At 38.0% G+C, this 14,622-nt stretch overlaps 1 protein-coding gene across 4 annotated transcripts in view; it reads left to right on the forward strand.

Moving 5' to 3' along the window:
• The window catches only part of TADA2A (transcriptional adaptor 2A), a 46,208-nt gene that overhangs the window by 10,906 nt on the left and 20,680 nt on the right, over positions 1 to 14,622 (forward strand). For 3 of the 4 annotated variants that reach the window (XM_005219991.5, XM_015458536.3, NM_001034244.1), the window contains 6 exon segments: positions 1,636 to 1,742; positions 2,752 to 2,811; positions 9,505 to 9,596; positions 11,472 to 11,629; positions 12,675 to 12,763; positions 13,944 to 14,016. In XM_005219991.5, coding sequence (XP_005220048.1) covers positions 1,636 to 1,742; positions 2,752 to 2,811; positions 9,505 to 9,596; positions 11,472 to 11,629; positions 12,675 to 12,763; positions 13,944 to 14,016 — 579 coding nt within the window. 4 annotated transcript variants of the gene reach the window in all.

A 14,622-nucleotide genomic window follows, 5' to 3' on the forward strand; every position in this document is an offset into this window, starting at 1 on the left:
CATTTGAAAGTTGTGCAGTGGACAGGCCAGTTCTGTGGTGTGTAGTAATGTCTTGAGTGCTGTAGGATGTCTAGCATCCCTGGTCCCTGCTGCTAAGTGCAGTAGTGCGCCCTAGTCATCATGGCAACAGGAAGGCATCTCCTCAGATTTACACAGTGCTTTCCTAGGAGGCAGCTGAAAACCACTAGGTTAGGAAATTGATATACTGGAATATTATTCATCCATTAAAAAGAATGGGGGAGCTTTGTGTGTACCGTCATGATAGATGTTGAGTATATATTGTCAAGTGGAAAAAAAAACAGGCTATAAAACATCATGTGTGGTATCTCACGTTTGTTAAATATATACACACACATAAAAGGAAGAAGGGCTGGAAATCAGCATGGTAATAGAGGGTGACATTCTTTTATTGTCTAAAATCTTTATAAGTTGGATTATTTTTTGTAAAACAATTACTTCTTGACATAAAAGTTTAAAACCTATTTAGGTCAGTTATTGGTCAATTTTTTTGTTGTTATCATTGAAGAAAGTTTGAAAAAAGAAAAACGTATCATTAAAAGGATGTGAGAAGGTAATTTGATAAAAATTGACATTTAATATAAAATCATTTTTGTTTTAAATGGGAGAAATGGGATAGTTTCTGTTCCAGATATTTACTTTGAAGCTATGGCCAGAAAGATTACCTTTCTTTCCTGTCACCTTTCTACAGGTCTTCATTTAGAAAAAAAAGAATAATAATCACCACTTAAAGGAGGGAAAGGTGCCTTGAAGAGTGTTTCTTGGATTTTAGGGAGAAGCATTCTATTACAGAATGTGAGAAATGTCTGCCTCAGGCCAAACAGATTAAATCCCTTCTCTACCTTCAAGCCTGTGTTCTTAGATTCCTGTGGATCACAGAGAACAACTCTGCTGTGTTGCCCTGACTCGAGAGTGGCAGTTTGGGGCAGCCAGGGACACACATGTATGCATTTTTATAACTTTAGACCTTAGAGTTTGGGTTGTACTCCTTGCCTTGGTATTTCAGAGATAGCACTGTCATTGGAACTGGAGGAAGGTCTGCTCTGCTCTCTGCTTACTATGGGAGAAAGGGAGGGAGCTGTCCTAGGTTTAACTCCCAACTCAGGTATAAATTAGTACATCCCAAGGTGTATAGTTAAAGAGTTTTTGCTCCCAACTTTTTATTATGAAAAATTTCAAACTTGTAAAGAATTTGAAACAACAGTACAGTGATTACTTGTAGCCCATTACCCAGATACAGCAGTTATTAACATTTTGTCAGATGGGCTTTATCTGTAACTGTATATGTGTTAGGTAGGTAGGTGACATTATTTTCCCATGGGAAAATAAATTGTGGGCACTATGAGACTTCCAGTTAAAACTTGTGTTTGTTTCTCTGCAGGTGCCATATCTACTTAAATGCTTGAAATAGTAGGTACTATAGGAAGGAACAAAGCTGCCCTGAAATAAAAAGGAACATCATTTTTGTGTTTTCCTATTTGGAATGAGCTCATCTTATCTCCATGAACTTTTCAGCACAGTGTATTACCTTGTGTAATCATTTGCAGATTTCTAGCTTCTGGTGCTGAAGATAGTCATACGGTGTTTAAAAGCTAGTAATTTTTCTTTATGTTCTAGGTGATCCCTCTGATAAGCCACCTTGCCGAGGCTGCTCCTCCTACCTCATGGAGCCTTATATCAAGTGTGCAGAATGTGGTCCACCTCCTTTTTTCCTCTGCTTACAGGTAACTCATTAAGGGAAGGCTTGCCTAGTTTTATAGGCATAGTAAATTCAGTGATGACTGTCAGTTGCTCAGAAGGACCGTACGTAGTTAAATCTATTTTTTCTAGTCAGTCTTTAATTATCCATTTTACCAGTGAAAAATTGGAGAAGAGAGCAAGATGGATGAGATAGTCTGTTGAATATTCCACTTCCTCCTGTATCAACCTAATGCTGTTTTTGCCAGTAGATTTCAAGTATTGGAACTACAGGAAACAGAATTGGAGGATTATTCCTTTTGATACCTCCTGTGACACTGTTTTTTATCTTATTGAAGAGTGATGTTTGGGCAGGTGACAAAGGAACAAAGTGTTCTGTCGATGATGATAGTAATAGCAGTACTGATAAGTGCTTACTCTGTGCCAGGCTCTGTTTTGAGTACTTTGCGTGAATTAACTTTTAAATCATCACTGCAGCCCTAGGAAGTAGTAATGATTAGTACTCCTATTTTACAGAGGAAACTTGGCCAAAGAGAGGTTAAATAGTTGCTTCAGGGTCACACAGCAAATACCATATTTTATCAGATCCAGAATGCTATTGATTAAAAGAAACATCCCAATTTCAGAGATGTTAAAGTGTAAAAATGGCTAATGGAAGTTGTAATATAGTTTTTATTATAAGACGAATCCACATTTCAGAGTTTGAAAACATGACAAAGTGTATCTTAGAATTGCTGAAATACACTAAGAGCAAGGATTCAATTTTAGACAGTCTGCTTCCAGGGCTTATGCTTTTCTAAAAGGAAGAATTGTCCTAGGAATAAGTCTTTTTTCCCAGATTGTTGTTTTTTCTCTATGAGGGCCATTGAAAAGCTGTGATCATGAACCTAACCTTTGAGGTGTGGCTGCAAACAAGAGTAAATGAATTCTTAAAAACTCATTCAAGAGTAAAATACCCCCAAGTCATCTTCTATCCTTTAAGAAAGCATTTCAAAATGTAACTTTTTGGTAACTTAATTTTCCTTTCTTTTTCAGTGTTTCACACGAGGATTTGAGTACAAGAAACATCAAAGTGATCATACTTATGAAATAATGGTAATGAAGTTGTAGGAATTTCCCTTCATTTTCAGATTTTATACTGGGTATTAGTCTTTCTTCATCTGCAAGTATCTCCCTTTTCTTTCCCCCATGTCTGAATTCAGTAATCATTGCCCAATAAGCTTTTTAGGATTTTATGGATCTACTAAAGCATTCAAGTCTGAAAATCATTTTATATACTCAGATTTTTGGTTTAATTTAAAAGGAATTTAAAGGAAGTATTCTTTGAGATTTACTATGTAAGGGTCAGAGGTGTGCTGCTTTCTAGGTTCATTTATAAACAGTAAATGTATTGTTACTGTGTTTGGCTAATGGTATTTTTATGTGGTTCATGTGGGCAGTGGTGAGATTTATGTCTGGCACTCTACCTTCTCGGCCTTGGAGAAATTGGTTACCCTTGGAGAGTTAAGTTGTAAAATGAGTATAGGCTGAATGATATAGTAATATGTAAACTCACTTTGAAGAGATAGATTGACTCATAGGCCAGAGAAAGACTTGGCTATAATTTGATTTTTTTGACACCTGTAAAGAAGGAATGAGAGATGGATGGATATTAGTAGTGTCCTTCCAATATCTTGGGAGAAGGAAATGGGAACCCACTCCAGTATTCCTGCCTGGAGAATCCCATGGACAGCTGGCAGAGTCACACAGAGTCAGACACGACTGAAGTGACAGCATGCATTCCAATATCTAGCCAGAGGAGTGGGCACTTTACTAAGCCAAAGTAAATATCTGGTATGCTTGGCAGGCGTGTATACAATACCTCTGTCTGTTATCGGAGCCTATCGCCTGGTTCACCAAGTAGTTTTCTTACATTTGGCCTCCTTTGTTGGTTTTTCTTAAAGGAAAGAATGCTGGTTGGGCATCTTCTTGACAGTAGTCTCACGTCATGGATTAATCGATTGATACTTGTGTAGTTTTCTCTTGCTGCCATAACAACTTATCAAAAATGAGGCAGTTTAAGACAATAGGAATTTATTATCTCAGTTCTGTTGGTCAGAAGACCAATTATGTTAATTGGTTTGTTCCAGATTCCATAAGGCTGAAATGAAAGTGTTGGTCTGTCTGGAGAGAATCCACTTTCAGACTCTTCCCATTCAAGTTGTTGACAGAATTCACTGCCTGGAGGTTGTAGGAGTGATGATAATGTTTCCTTCTTGATTGTTGGCTGGGACTTGCTCTCAGCCTCTAGAGGTTCCTGACCCGCTTTGTCCATATTCAAAGCCACCAACAGCAGGGAGGTCTTGAAGGTTATTGATGAAATACTTGGCCTCTCTGACCTCTCCTGGTTCATGACTCCTGTGCTGAATCTCTCTGACTCTTCTTTCTCTCTTAAGGCCTATGTGATTACAGTGGATTTACCTCCATAATCGCCCTATTTTACAGTCAGTTAATTAGTACCTGGTCAGCATAGTCCCTTCACAGGAATATTTAGTTAGTGTTTGACTAATCAGGGGACAAGAATCTTTGGGGAGTGGAGGGCATCTTTAGAATTCTGTCTACCACAGTGCTGTAGCATGTCTACTTCTGTCTTTTAGAAGTTTGAAAAGGGGAACTCAGCATCTCCAAGTCTTATTTGTGAAGCCTTGAGTGAATTTCTGGGCCTGTAATGCCGAGAGTCAGGTCCTGGTCTATAATGAATTAGTTCAAGATATGCTCCTTGCTAAGAGTTCTTGGCAGCCAACCTTCTGGCCTTCCCCTACCTCTCTCTAAACACCTTCAGTCTTCTAAGTATTTTCTTCACTAATTGTAAGGTTTGGAGTATATTTTTTAATATTAGGCTTTGATTTTTAGATCAGTTATAAGTTCACAGCAAAATCGAGTGCAAAGTACATAAATTTCACGTGTATCCTCTGCCCCCACAAATGCATAGCCTCCCCTATTATCAGCATCCCCCAGCAGAATTGCACATAAATTATCACTGAGGAACCTACATTGACCCTCATTATCACCCAAAGTCCGTAGTTTATATTAGGGTTCACTCTGCGTGTTAACACATTCTGTGGATTTGTGGAAATACAGAACGACATGCATCTACCATTATAGTATCATAAAGAGTAGTTTCACGGTCCTAAAAGTCTTCTGTGTTCTGCCTCCTCATCCACCCCTCCCCCTAACTCCTGGCAACCATGGATCTTTTGGTGACCTCCATGGTTTTGCCTTTTCCAAAATGTCATAGAGTTGGGATCGTATAGAGTACCCTCTTCAGATTGGCTTCTTTCACTAAGTAATATGTATGTAAGTTTCCTGCATGTCTTTTCATGGCTTGATAGCTTGTTTCTTTTTTAGCCCTGAATAATAGTCTGTTGTCTAGATGTACCACAGTTTATTTATTCATCCACCTACTGAAGGATATCTTGGTTGCTTCCAAGTTTTGACAATTAAGAATAAAGCAACTATAGATATCCACATACAGGTTTTTCTTCAGACCTAAGTTTTCAGTTCCTTTGGGTAAATACCAAGAAACATGGTTGCTGAATCGTATGGTAAGGGTATGTTTCATTTTGTAAGAAACTGTCAAACTGCCCAAGTGGCTGTGCCATTTTGTGTTCCCACCAGCATGGAAGAGAGTTCCTGTTGCTCCACACCCTTGCCAGCATTTGGTGTTGTCAGTGTTCTGGGTTTTGGCCATTCTGATAGGTATATGGTGCTGTCTCATTTTAACTTGCATTTCTCTGACAACATATGATATGGAATATATGAAATAAGAATTTTTTTCCCTTTTGTTTCTCTTTTGTTAATTGCAAAATGAATGCAGGATTGGAGGAAGAGTGTGGTCAGAGTAGCTGTGGCTCTGAGTTCATTTCACTAAGGTTATCCCATCTTCAAAAGTTAGCTTTATTCATCCAAAATTCACACAAGAATGCTAAGAAGCAGAATACATATTTATTTATTTGGATTGTGATTTAGTGTACTTTAAGTAGATTGAGGTTATCCTCTGCAGGAAGACTGACCATGAACTCTCTTTAACTGTTCTGGGCACCATGCCTTCTGCCTAATGCTGATGGCACGAAGTTTCTCTCCAAGTCCATCTAACTCTTCAGATTACATCATTCTTTTCTCACCTATTCTACACCCATTCAAACACATTTCAGAATTCTGTTCTTTATTTTATAGCGTGTTTGGAGATTACTAATGCTCTTTTTTTATTCTTCTAGTCTTTACTCCCAGATAAGGAAAAGATGAATCTCCTTCCATAGGAGTGATGACCAAATTTTGGTTTTCTATACATGAAACCACTAAAACCTTGATTTTTTTTTTTTTTTTTTTCCATATGAAGCCTCAGAAAACTTTAAATGGTTTTCAGTACTTTTGCCATCTCACAGTGCTGTATTTTTGGAAGTTACTCATGCTGTGGTGGGTGGTGCATTAATCAAGATTTCTGAGTTCTTTGCCTATTTTTGTCTTATAATTCTTAGAACCTTGAACAAGTCAAGGCACCTCTTTTTGCCACACCCTTTATACCAGTGATTCTTAAACTTTAGTGCATAAGAATCACCTGGGAGCTTCTTAATATTAAAGATTCCTAGACCTTGCTATTAGAGATTCTTGTTCAGCAGGGCCAAGATTCGGAGAAGGCAATGGCAACCCACTCCAGTACTCTTGCCTGGAAAATCCCATGGATGGAGGAGCCTGGTAGGCTGCAGTCCATGGGGTTGCTAAGAGTCGGGCACGACTGAGCGACTTTACTTTCACTTTTCACTTTCATGCATTGGAGACGGAAATGGCAACCCACTCCAGTATTCTTGCCTGGAGAATCCCAGGGACAGGGGAGCCTGGTGGGCTGTTGTCTATGGGGTCGCACAGAGTCAGACACAACTGAAGTGACTTAGCAGCAGCAGGGCCAAGATTGGGTTCAGAAATTGAGAAACACTGATTCAACTTTAAGAAAAACTGCCTTTTATGCCCATTTTGCTTTGGTGTAGAAAGTCTTTCTGGTTTATCTTATAGTAAAATTGGTGAGGGCTAATTAATATTAGAAAATACACTTTTATAAATACAGGCTTTTCAACTACGAGTTGTTGTATTTGCCTGTATTTATGGTACTTTCCAGATTGAGTGATTATTTTGAATTTAATACAGATACAAGCTCTGAAATTTCTCATTTGGATCTCATAGTACCTCACGTGAGGCATATTCCTAGTAGGTGCTCAGATAAAATGTATTGCTTATTAGTAATATAATTTGACAGACCACAGAGGTTTTTTTATGTGTGTGTGTCATTAACAGAAGATAGAACAATTTCTAAACACCTGTGTGATTGAAGGATTGCTCTTCTATTTATTTACTTATTTGGCCCTGCCGGGTCTTAGTTGTGGGGATCTTCTCTCGTCGTTGCAGCATGCGAACTCTTAGTTGCAGCATGCCAGCTCCTTGACCAGAGTTTGAAATTGCACCCCCTGTGTTGAGAGCAGAATCCTAGCCACTGGACCACTAGGAGAATTCCTAAAGATCTCGTGTGTGTGTGCGTGCGTGTGTGCTAGGAAGTACTCAGGAAGTGTCCAACTCTTTGCAACCCCATGGATTATAGCCTGCCAGGCTCCTCTGTCCATGGGATTTCCCAGACAAGAATACTGGAGTGGGTTGCCATTTTCTTCTCCAGGGGGTCTTCCCCACCCAGGGATTGAACCCATGTCTCCTGTGTGTCTCCTGCATTGTAGACAGATTCTTCACCTGCTGAGCCACCAGGGAAGCCCAGGCTCTTGTGTGACATTTGTTTTGTTTTGTTTTAACTATTCTAGGTTGGTTACCTTATATATTTATCCTATGGGTTCTTCCTCTCCTTCCTACCCCTCCCTCACTCTTTTTCTTGTTTCATATAGTTTGATTGTTTAAAAACCTGCGTTGTTTGTCTTATAGATGTTCGCGCGGTCTAGATTTTGCCGATTAACATGTTCCTCTGACTTCTACAGAAGTTTCCTACAAATTAGTAGTAACATATATTGGCTATATCAGATTCATTCACCATCATTGTCTAGATTTGTTCATCTAGGATTGCAGAATACATAAGTTCTCTTTTAATTCCATCACTTCTTTTAATTTAGGGGTTAAAATAATTCTGTAAAAAGAAACACCTTACTGAGGTAAAGTTTGTACAGAAAGGCAGGATAAATTATTTCCCTTTGTTACTAGTTTTGAATGTATGAGTTCCTTCTCTGGCATCCTCTAGACATTGAGAATGTTTGGCATGTTTTAAACCTTTACAATTGTTGTTCTCTTTAATGTTCAAAATGTTCCATTTTTGGTTGGTGGGAACCTCTACAAATTGACCTCTGAATCCTTTTGACGTAACCCTTATATTCTTTGAGAGTTTCTTTGCTTTCCAGTATAACAAAATTTTCCAGTCTCATCTTGTACATTTCCTCCCCAAAACTAAAATGAGTCTTTTCTTGAAACAGCCCTGGTTCCTTTAGTGGAAAATTGTACTTAGAGACCGCACACAGGGCACTGGAAGTGTTCATTGTTGTTGGATTAGTCATTTTTTCTAGATCTTTTCATTGAACAGTGTTAGGACAGGTTTTTTTGGGGTTTTTTTTTTTTTTGAAATTTCTTACACAGTTTTTAAAGGTTACACTTCATTTACAGTTATTACAAAACATTGGCTGTGTTCCTTGTGTTGTACAATACATCTTTGTAGTCTATCTTAGACCCAGTGGTTTGTACCTCCCACTCCTTCACCCCTATATTTTACCCCCCACATACATACTGGTAATCACTAGTTGTGCTCTGTATTGGAAATTTTTCTTTTAAGACAAAATACATTATGAGTTCATACTAAAACTTCCATTTCAAATACAAGACCACATGGTTTTACATAACCTCATAGATCACCTATCTTTTTTTCCCCCAAGCCCCAAATCCCACTGTCCAGTGACACCAGTACGGTTACTTGACAGCTTTATCCCACACCACATCAGCGTATACTAATCTCAGAATAACTCTACCAACACTGTTTGAAAACAATAGTTGTCAATCACTACTTGGTTTTTTTGGCAGTTTGTTTTACATTTTAAAGTATATTCTACGATAAATATATAGTCAAATTATTGTGTTTTAAAATCACCTGGGATTGCTTCTTTCTTTGTGATTATGCCTTAAAATTAATCCATAGGTTAATTTGTTACATATTACTTTTGATTCTTGTGATTTTAAAATTTAATGGTGAAAAATAAAAAATAAAAATAAATAAATAAAAATAAAAAAATAAAATTTAATAGTGTACAGTATTTATGTTTTCAAAGTCAGGTCTACAAAAAAGGAATATTCAGAGAGGACCAGCTTTTATCCTTGTCCTTTCCATCCTGTCTTCTCCCTCCCTCCCCAATAGGTAACTTTGGTTCTAATATATGATTTAATCGTGCATTTTAATAGATAGAAATATACACATTTGTATTCCTCTCTTAACTAAATGGGAACACTTATTATTATACTTATCTCTACCTTTGTGCTAAGTTTAAGAAACGTCTTTCTACATGAGCTAAATGGCATTTGTGGTTGATAGTATTTATTGGAGATCCTAATGGTAGAACTGGAGGTGGGGAGTGCGAACAACTAATGAGGACGTTCTTCAGGCGTCTCTCAACACCATGGGAATGACAGCTATCGGACTTAATTTTAATTAGCATTACGTTTGGGGGTGCTGGGTTCTATTTCTCTATCTGTTCTTAGGCAGAACTTTTTCTTCCTCAGACCTCAGATTTTCCTGTTCTTGATCCCAGCTGGACTGCTCAAGAAGAAATGGCTCTTTTAGAAGCTGTGATGGACTGTGGCTTTGGAAATTGGTAAGATCTTGGGAGGAGGGGTTGTCCTGCCCTAGCGGGCTCCAAAAAGACAGTGCTGTTGAATTAAAAGGAGGAACCTCAGAAAAAGGAGGTAGGGGCCGTATGTTGCTTTTCTCTTGACCCATGACTTAGCGACAAGTCCTTTTCCCTTCTACACGTGTTTTTCCAAGGCTGAAATGCCTCACAAGGCTACAGGATGTTTAGTGGTCTGTGACTGACCAGCTTTAAAAGACCACTTTGGACGTATCAAACCACGGAAGGTTGATTATTCCTCTCTGAATAGTGGGGAAGTATAGACTCTATTAGTTATTCTTCCTTTCTGGTTTTATGAACTTTTCTTGGCTATAGATGACCTTGTCATTTAAGTGAGTCAGACTTCAGATTAATGGCCACAGCTTGCCTGAGATTCAAATTTGATAGACTGCCTATTCGCGTTTTCTGGTTTTAGCTTGTATGTACTTGCTTAGTCCTAGCATGGCAGAATTGAACAACGTTCAGTTGCCTTATGAGGTGACACTGCTTAATAATGATACTGCTACTTTTATTTTTACCTTTTTGGAGTACTTTCAAACTGATGATTTCTTTTTATGAACTAGATAGCAGAGGCATTATTGAATATATTTTGTTCATGAAGAATCTGAAGCTTAGGAAGTTAAAAAACGACTTCGTATGACCAAATGTTGCAAGAGGACTCCTAAGTAGCTCTTCCTTGTCCTGACTTCCTAGAGTATATTCTTTATCAGATGTTGATAAAATATATCAACATATGCCTCCCTTATGTCCAGGGCCTTGAAGCAAGAGATTTCAGTTCCATTCATATTTTGCTTATATTTATTAAGCATCATAAAATTTTGTTTACTATGGGAATATCAAAGAAGATAGAAAAAAAGTGATCATTTTCTTGCTAGTCTTCTTTGGCCTAGTTTTTCATTTTTTGTCTAAAAGGGGCTATTCCTCTCTGTACCCCTTCCTTAGCAAAGACCATCGTTTCTCTCTGCACTCTGGGTAAGGCACTGAGCTTGGTGCTGAGGATGCTGGAGCCAAGAGTTATGACAATGTGTCCTGTCTTCAGGAAGCTTGTAGTCTAGTAGGGGAATCAGCATGTATGTACAGTTGGTTGAAGTACATGAATCAGAGTATAGTATGCCTTAGGAGGCAAGTGAAGTGGAGGCACGTGCCTTAGGAGGCACGATACAAGTGAAGTGTCGTGGAAGAGAGGTTGAGAGGGGACTTCGAGAGATTTCACCTCTACCTCTGCATCATCTGGGCCAGGAGTCAGGGTTTGTCAGTACAGATTGAGTGGCTTTAACACTTCGTGTTTTGTGTTCTTAAGCGAGTTTGTTAACCTCTGGGCCTCATTTTTTCCATCTGTGAAACTGAGATAGTAAATACACTACACAGTTAATACTAGCATTTATGTCACTTATGTTGTACATATTTCCAGCTTAGAGCTTGGTCTGTCATGAGAGCTCTAGTAAAGAAATGTTTGTTCACATGAAGTGTTTTGTAAACTATAAAATATGCAAATATAAATGTTCTGGCTTATTAATTATAGCAATTCTTTCAGTAGAGCCTAGCTCACAGGGAAATTCATGGATTTTCTAGTAATCTTCCTTATTTTGGTGGAAAGAAAAGGACTTTTTTAGATATTGGCACCTCTATCATGGAATAGCAGGATTTGAAACATCAGATTATACCAATACTATGTTTATATTTGTCTCACTGTTCTGCCAATAGCTGCATCATATCAGTTTGTGGGTATCAAGTTCCACACATTATATCAGTGGGACTTAAAATATGGAAAGAACAAACCATACTTTGACCATTATGCATAAATGAAAACTCTGCGTCCTTTTCTCACTTCCCACACTCTAGGCAGGATGTAGCCAATCAGATGTGCACCAAGACCAAGGAGGAGTGTGAGAAGCACTATATGAAGCATTTCATCAATAACCCTCTGTTTGCATCTACCCTGCTGAACCTGAAGCAAGCAGAGGAGGCAAAAACTGCTGACACAGCCATTCCATTTCACTGTGAGTACCTCCTTGTATCAGTAAGAGAGTCCAGTATTGAACTCGTTATAATTAACCATCCCAGTATTAAGTCCAAGAAGCAATTTGTTATTTTTGTTCACTTGGTTGTGGCAATTATAACAAATTTTTTTTTTTAATCTCATGTGACTTAGGGACTCATGGGTCTAACAAAACATAACCAAACCCATGATGAATTATAAATGGACATCTTTTCTGAATGACTCCCAGGGCACAAATAATGAGATATGATTATTTTTCTTTCCCCTGCCTCTTTCCTCATACTTTCTGGAGACAGTTTCATAGGTGACTAACTCAAAACCTGGGGCTATCTCCTGTTTGGATAAGCCCTTTGGATGTTAGCACTTTGTTCTCAAATGGCTTAGACCATTTCTTCCTCATGGCAATGCAGTGAGACAGAAAGAGCCAAGTGCTTTGATTTTGCACACAAGGAACCTGAAATTCAGAAAGGTTAAATAATTTGTGCGAGATCCCAGGACTAGTGAGTCAATTCCAGCTCACTCCAAATCCAGTAGGGTTTTTGCCTATCAGTTGGATGGGATTTGTAAATTGATACTGAGAAGGGAGCTGAAGCAGACAGGGTAAATACTTAAGTTCTATAATGCTAAAGAAAAGATCCTTGATTTTCTTTTATATTAGGGAAGTAAAAAGCAGAGGGAATTTTCCATATTTACTTAGAGGATTCCCTAAATCTGTTTCTTTTTTTTTTTTCTTTTCCCTGCCCTTTGTAGCATGTGGGGTCTTAGTTCCCCAACCAGGAATCGAACCCATGTCCCTTGCAGTGGAAATGCAGTCTTAACCACTAGATCACCAGGGAAGTCCCCTTAATTTCTTTTTTAAGAAATCAGTTTGTTTCCATAATACTTTACTTTTTTACTTTCCTTTATAAAAATCTTTTGAATTTTATTTATTCTCTCAGACACTTTCTCTAAATAAAAATATTTCAGAATCTAAGTGAGAATTTTGTGTTACTTTTTTTATGCTAGTATTTTATTAAGTTATTAAGAAAAACTCAAAATTCTTTCAGCTGCAGATGACCCTCCCCGACCTACCTTTGACTCCTTGCTTTCTCGGGACATGGCAGGATACATGCCAGCTCGAGCAGATTTCATTGAGGTAGGAGGAACTTGTTTTTGTTTTGGATGAGGCCGTATCTCTTACCTATAGGTTCCACACCACTAAAAAGCTTTTCAAAACACTGTAATTTGTAGGGCCTTAGGCAGTCTCATTTTCTCCATCTGAGTGCCTTTTCTCATTTGTAAACTTTTTTTTTAGAAAGGTAGAAATTCTTCAGACCAAGAACTTATTTCTTAAGTCCCATTTCCTTAGTAAGTATAGGGTTCCTATAGTCTGATTCTCATTCCACACTTAGAGGGTTCCAAGGTTGTATTGTGTCAGGGGGTTGGGAAACTTTTCTATTAAGGTCCAGATAGTAAATATTTTAGATTTTGTAGACCATAAATTCTCTGTTGGAACTAAACTTTGCCATAATTATGCAAAAAGCAGCATAGATAATAATAGTAAACAAATGAGCATGCTGGTGCACCAGTAAAACTTTATTTACAAAAATAGGCAGTGGGCTAAATTTGGTCTAGAGGCTGTAGTTTGCTATCTTTTGTATTATATTCACAAGTGTATAAAGAATGATGAATGTGTGGAAAAGCTACATGTTCTTGCAGCCATAAAGCCATGTGAATGTAGTCACACGTCTCTTGGTTTACCACCTCATCCACAATTATAGCACTCCTGGAGGTAATTAAAGTTTAGCAAACTATAAACAATTTTGCTGGCCACACCCAGGTCAGCGTTTTGTTTTTGGCAGCTGCTGTTGTAGAGCTCCCTCATAGACACCACCCCTGCAGATTGTACTCATTGAACAGAATATGAACAAATCTACCCACTGAGCTGTATAACCAATATTCTGGAATAAATAGAGTCCTCAGAAGGTGGTAGAAAGGTAGATGAATTAATGCACACAATTTTCTTACCTAAATACTTGAAGGACTAGTCAGAGTGAGATTTTCTTGATTTACATTTTATGAATAGACTACTTTTAGAATCAAATATTTATTCCTGGACTCACAGCTTTCTCATTTTTTTGCTGTCACTATTGCCTGAAAGCCTCTCAGATTTTTCCCATGATTTATTACTTACAGCAGTTATCCTGGCCTTGTACCCCATTCAGTACTTTTTAACAAGTGCTTGTATATTTGCTGTTTGCTTTTAAAGCATGGCTCCTATAAAGGCATTACTCAAAGCTGATGGATCTGAGGTGGGAATTTTTTTCCCCAAACAGGAGTTTGACAATTATGCGGAGTGGGACTTGAGAGATATTGATTTTGTCGAAGATGACTCGGACATTTTACACGGTAACATTTTATTTCAATAAGTGTTTCTATTGATTGCGACCTGTAATGTGACTGTGCTGGCTGCTAGGAATGTAAGAATGAATAAGATAGTCTCCTGCCCCTTATGGGACTGAAAGTATAGTGGTTAAGATGCTGAACATATCATGTTGCCAGGATTTGACCATAATGAGAAGGTCATTTGTGACGATGGTGAGAATGTTGATCATATAATGGTAGTTGGGAATATCCCATCCCTTGGACTATGTGAGCTTTCTTTTAATTGAGACAAGCCTATGCTGAGGTAATTGGTTAAATGGTCCTCACTGCCTCCTTAAAAGAAAAGGAATCAGGGTGAAAACCTGGGACTTCAACAGCAACTACTGATACTAAATGTTCATTGTAATTTGTTACCCCACATTTCCCATAGCAGGGGAAAAGAATGGAAGTTCAAGAGTTTTTAGACCAAGACTGAAAATTTCTTCTTTCTCAGAACTGTTGGATTTTTAGCACTTCTAAATTCTTAAGATTAGCCTGATTTACTAACTCTTGTTATAAGTAAATGCTTAATGTCAGTAGGACTCTTAAAAGTGGATGGTTAGACTTTTATTGGAATATCTTTTTTTCCCT

Source organism: Bos taurus, chromosome 19 (assembly GCF_002263795.3).
Source record: "Bos taurus isolate L1 Dominette 01449 registration number 42190680 breed Hereford chromosome 19, ARS-UCD2.0, whole genome shotgun sequence".
Lineage (NCBI taxonomy): Eukaryota > Metazoa > Chordata > Mammalia > Artiodactyla > Bovidae > Bos > Bos taurus.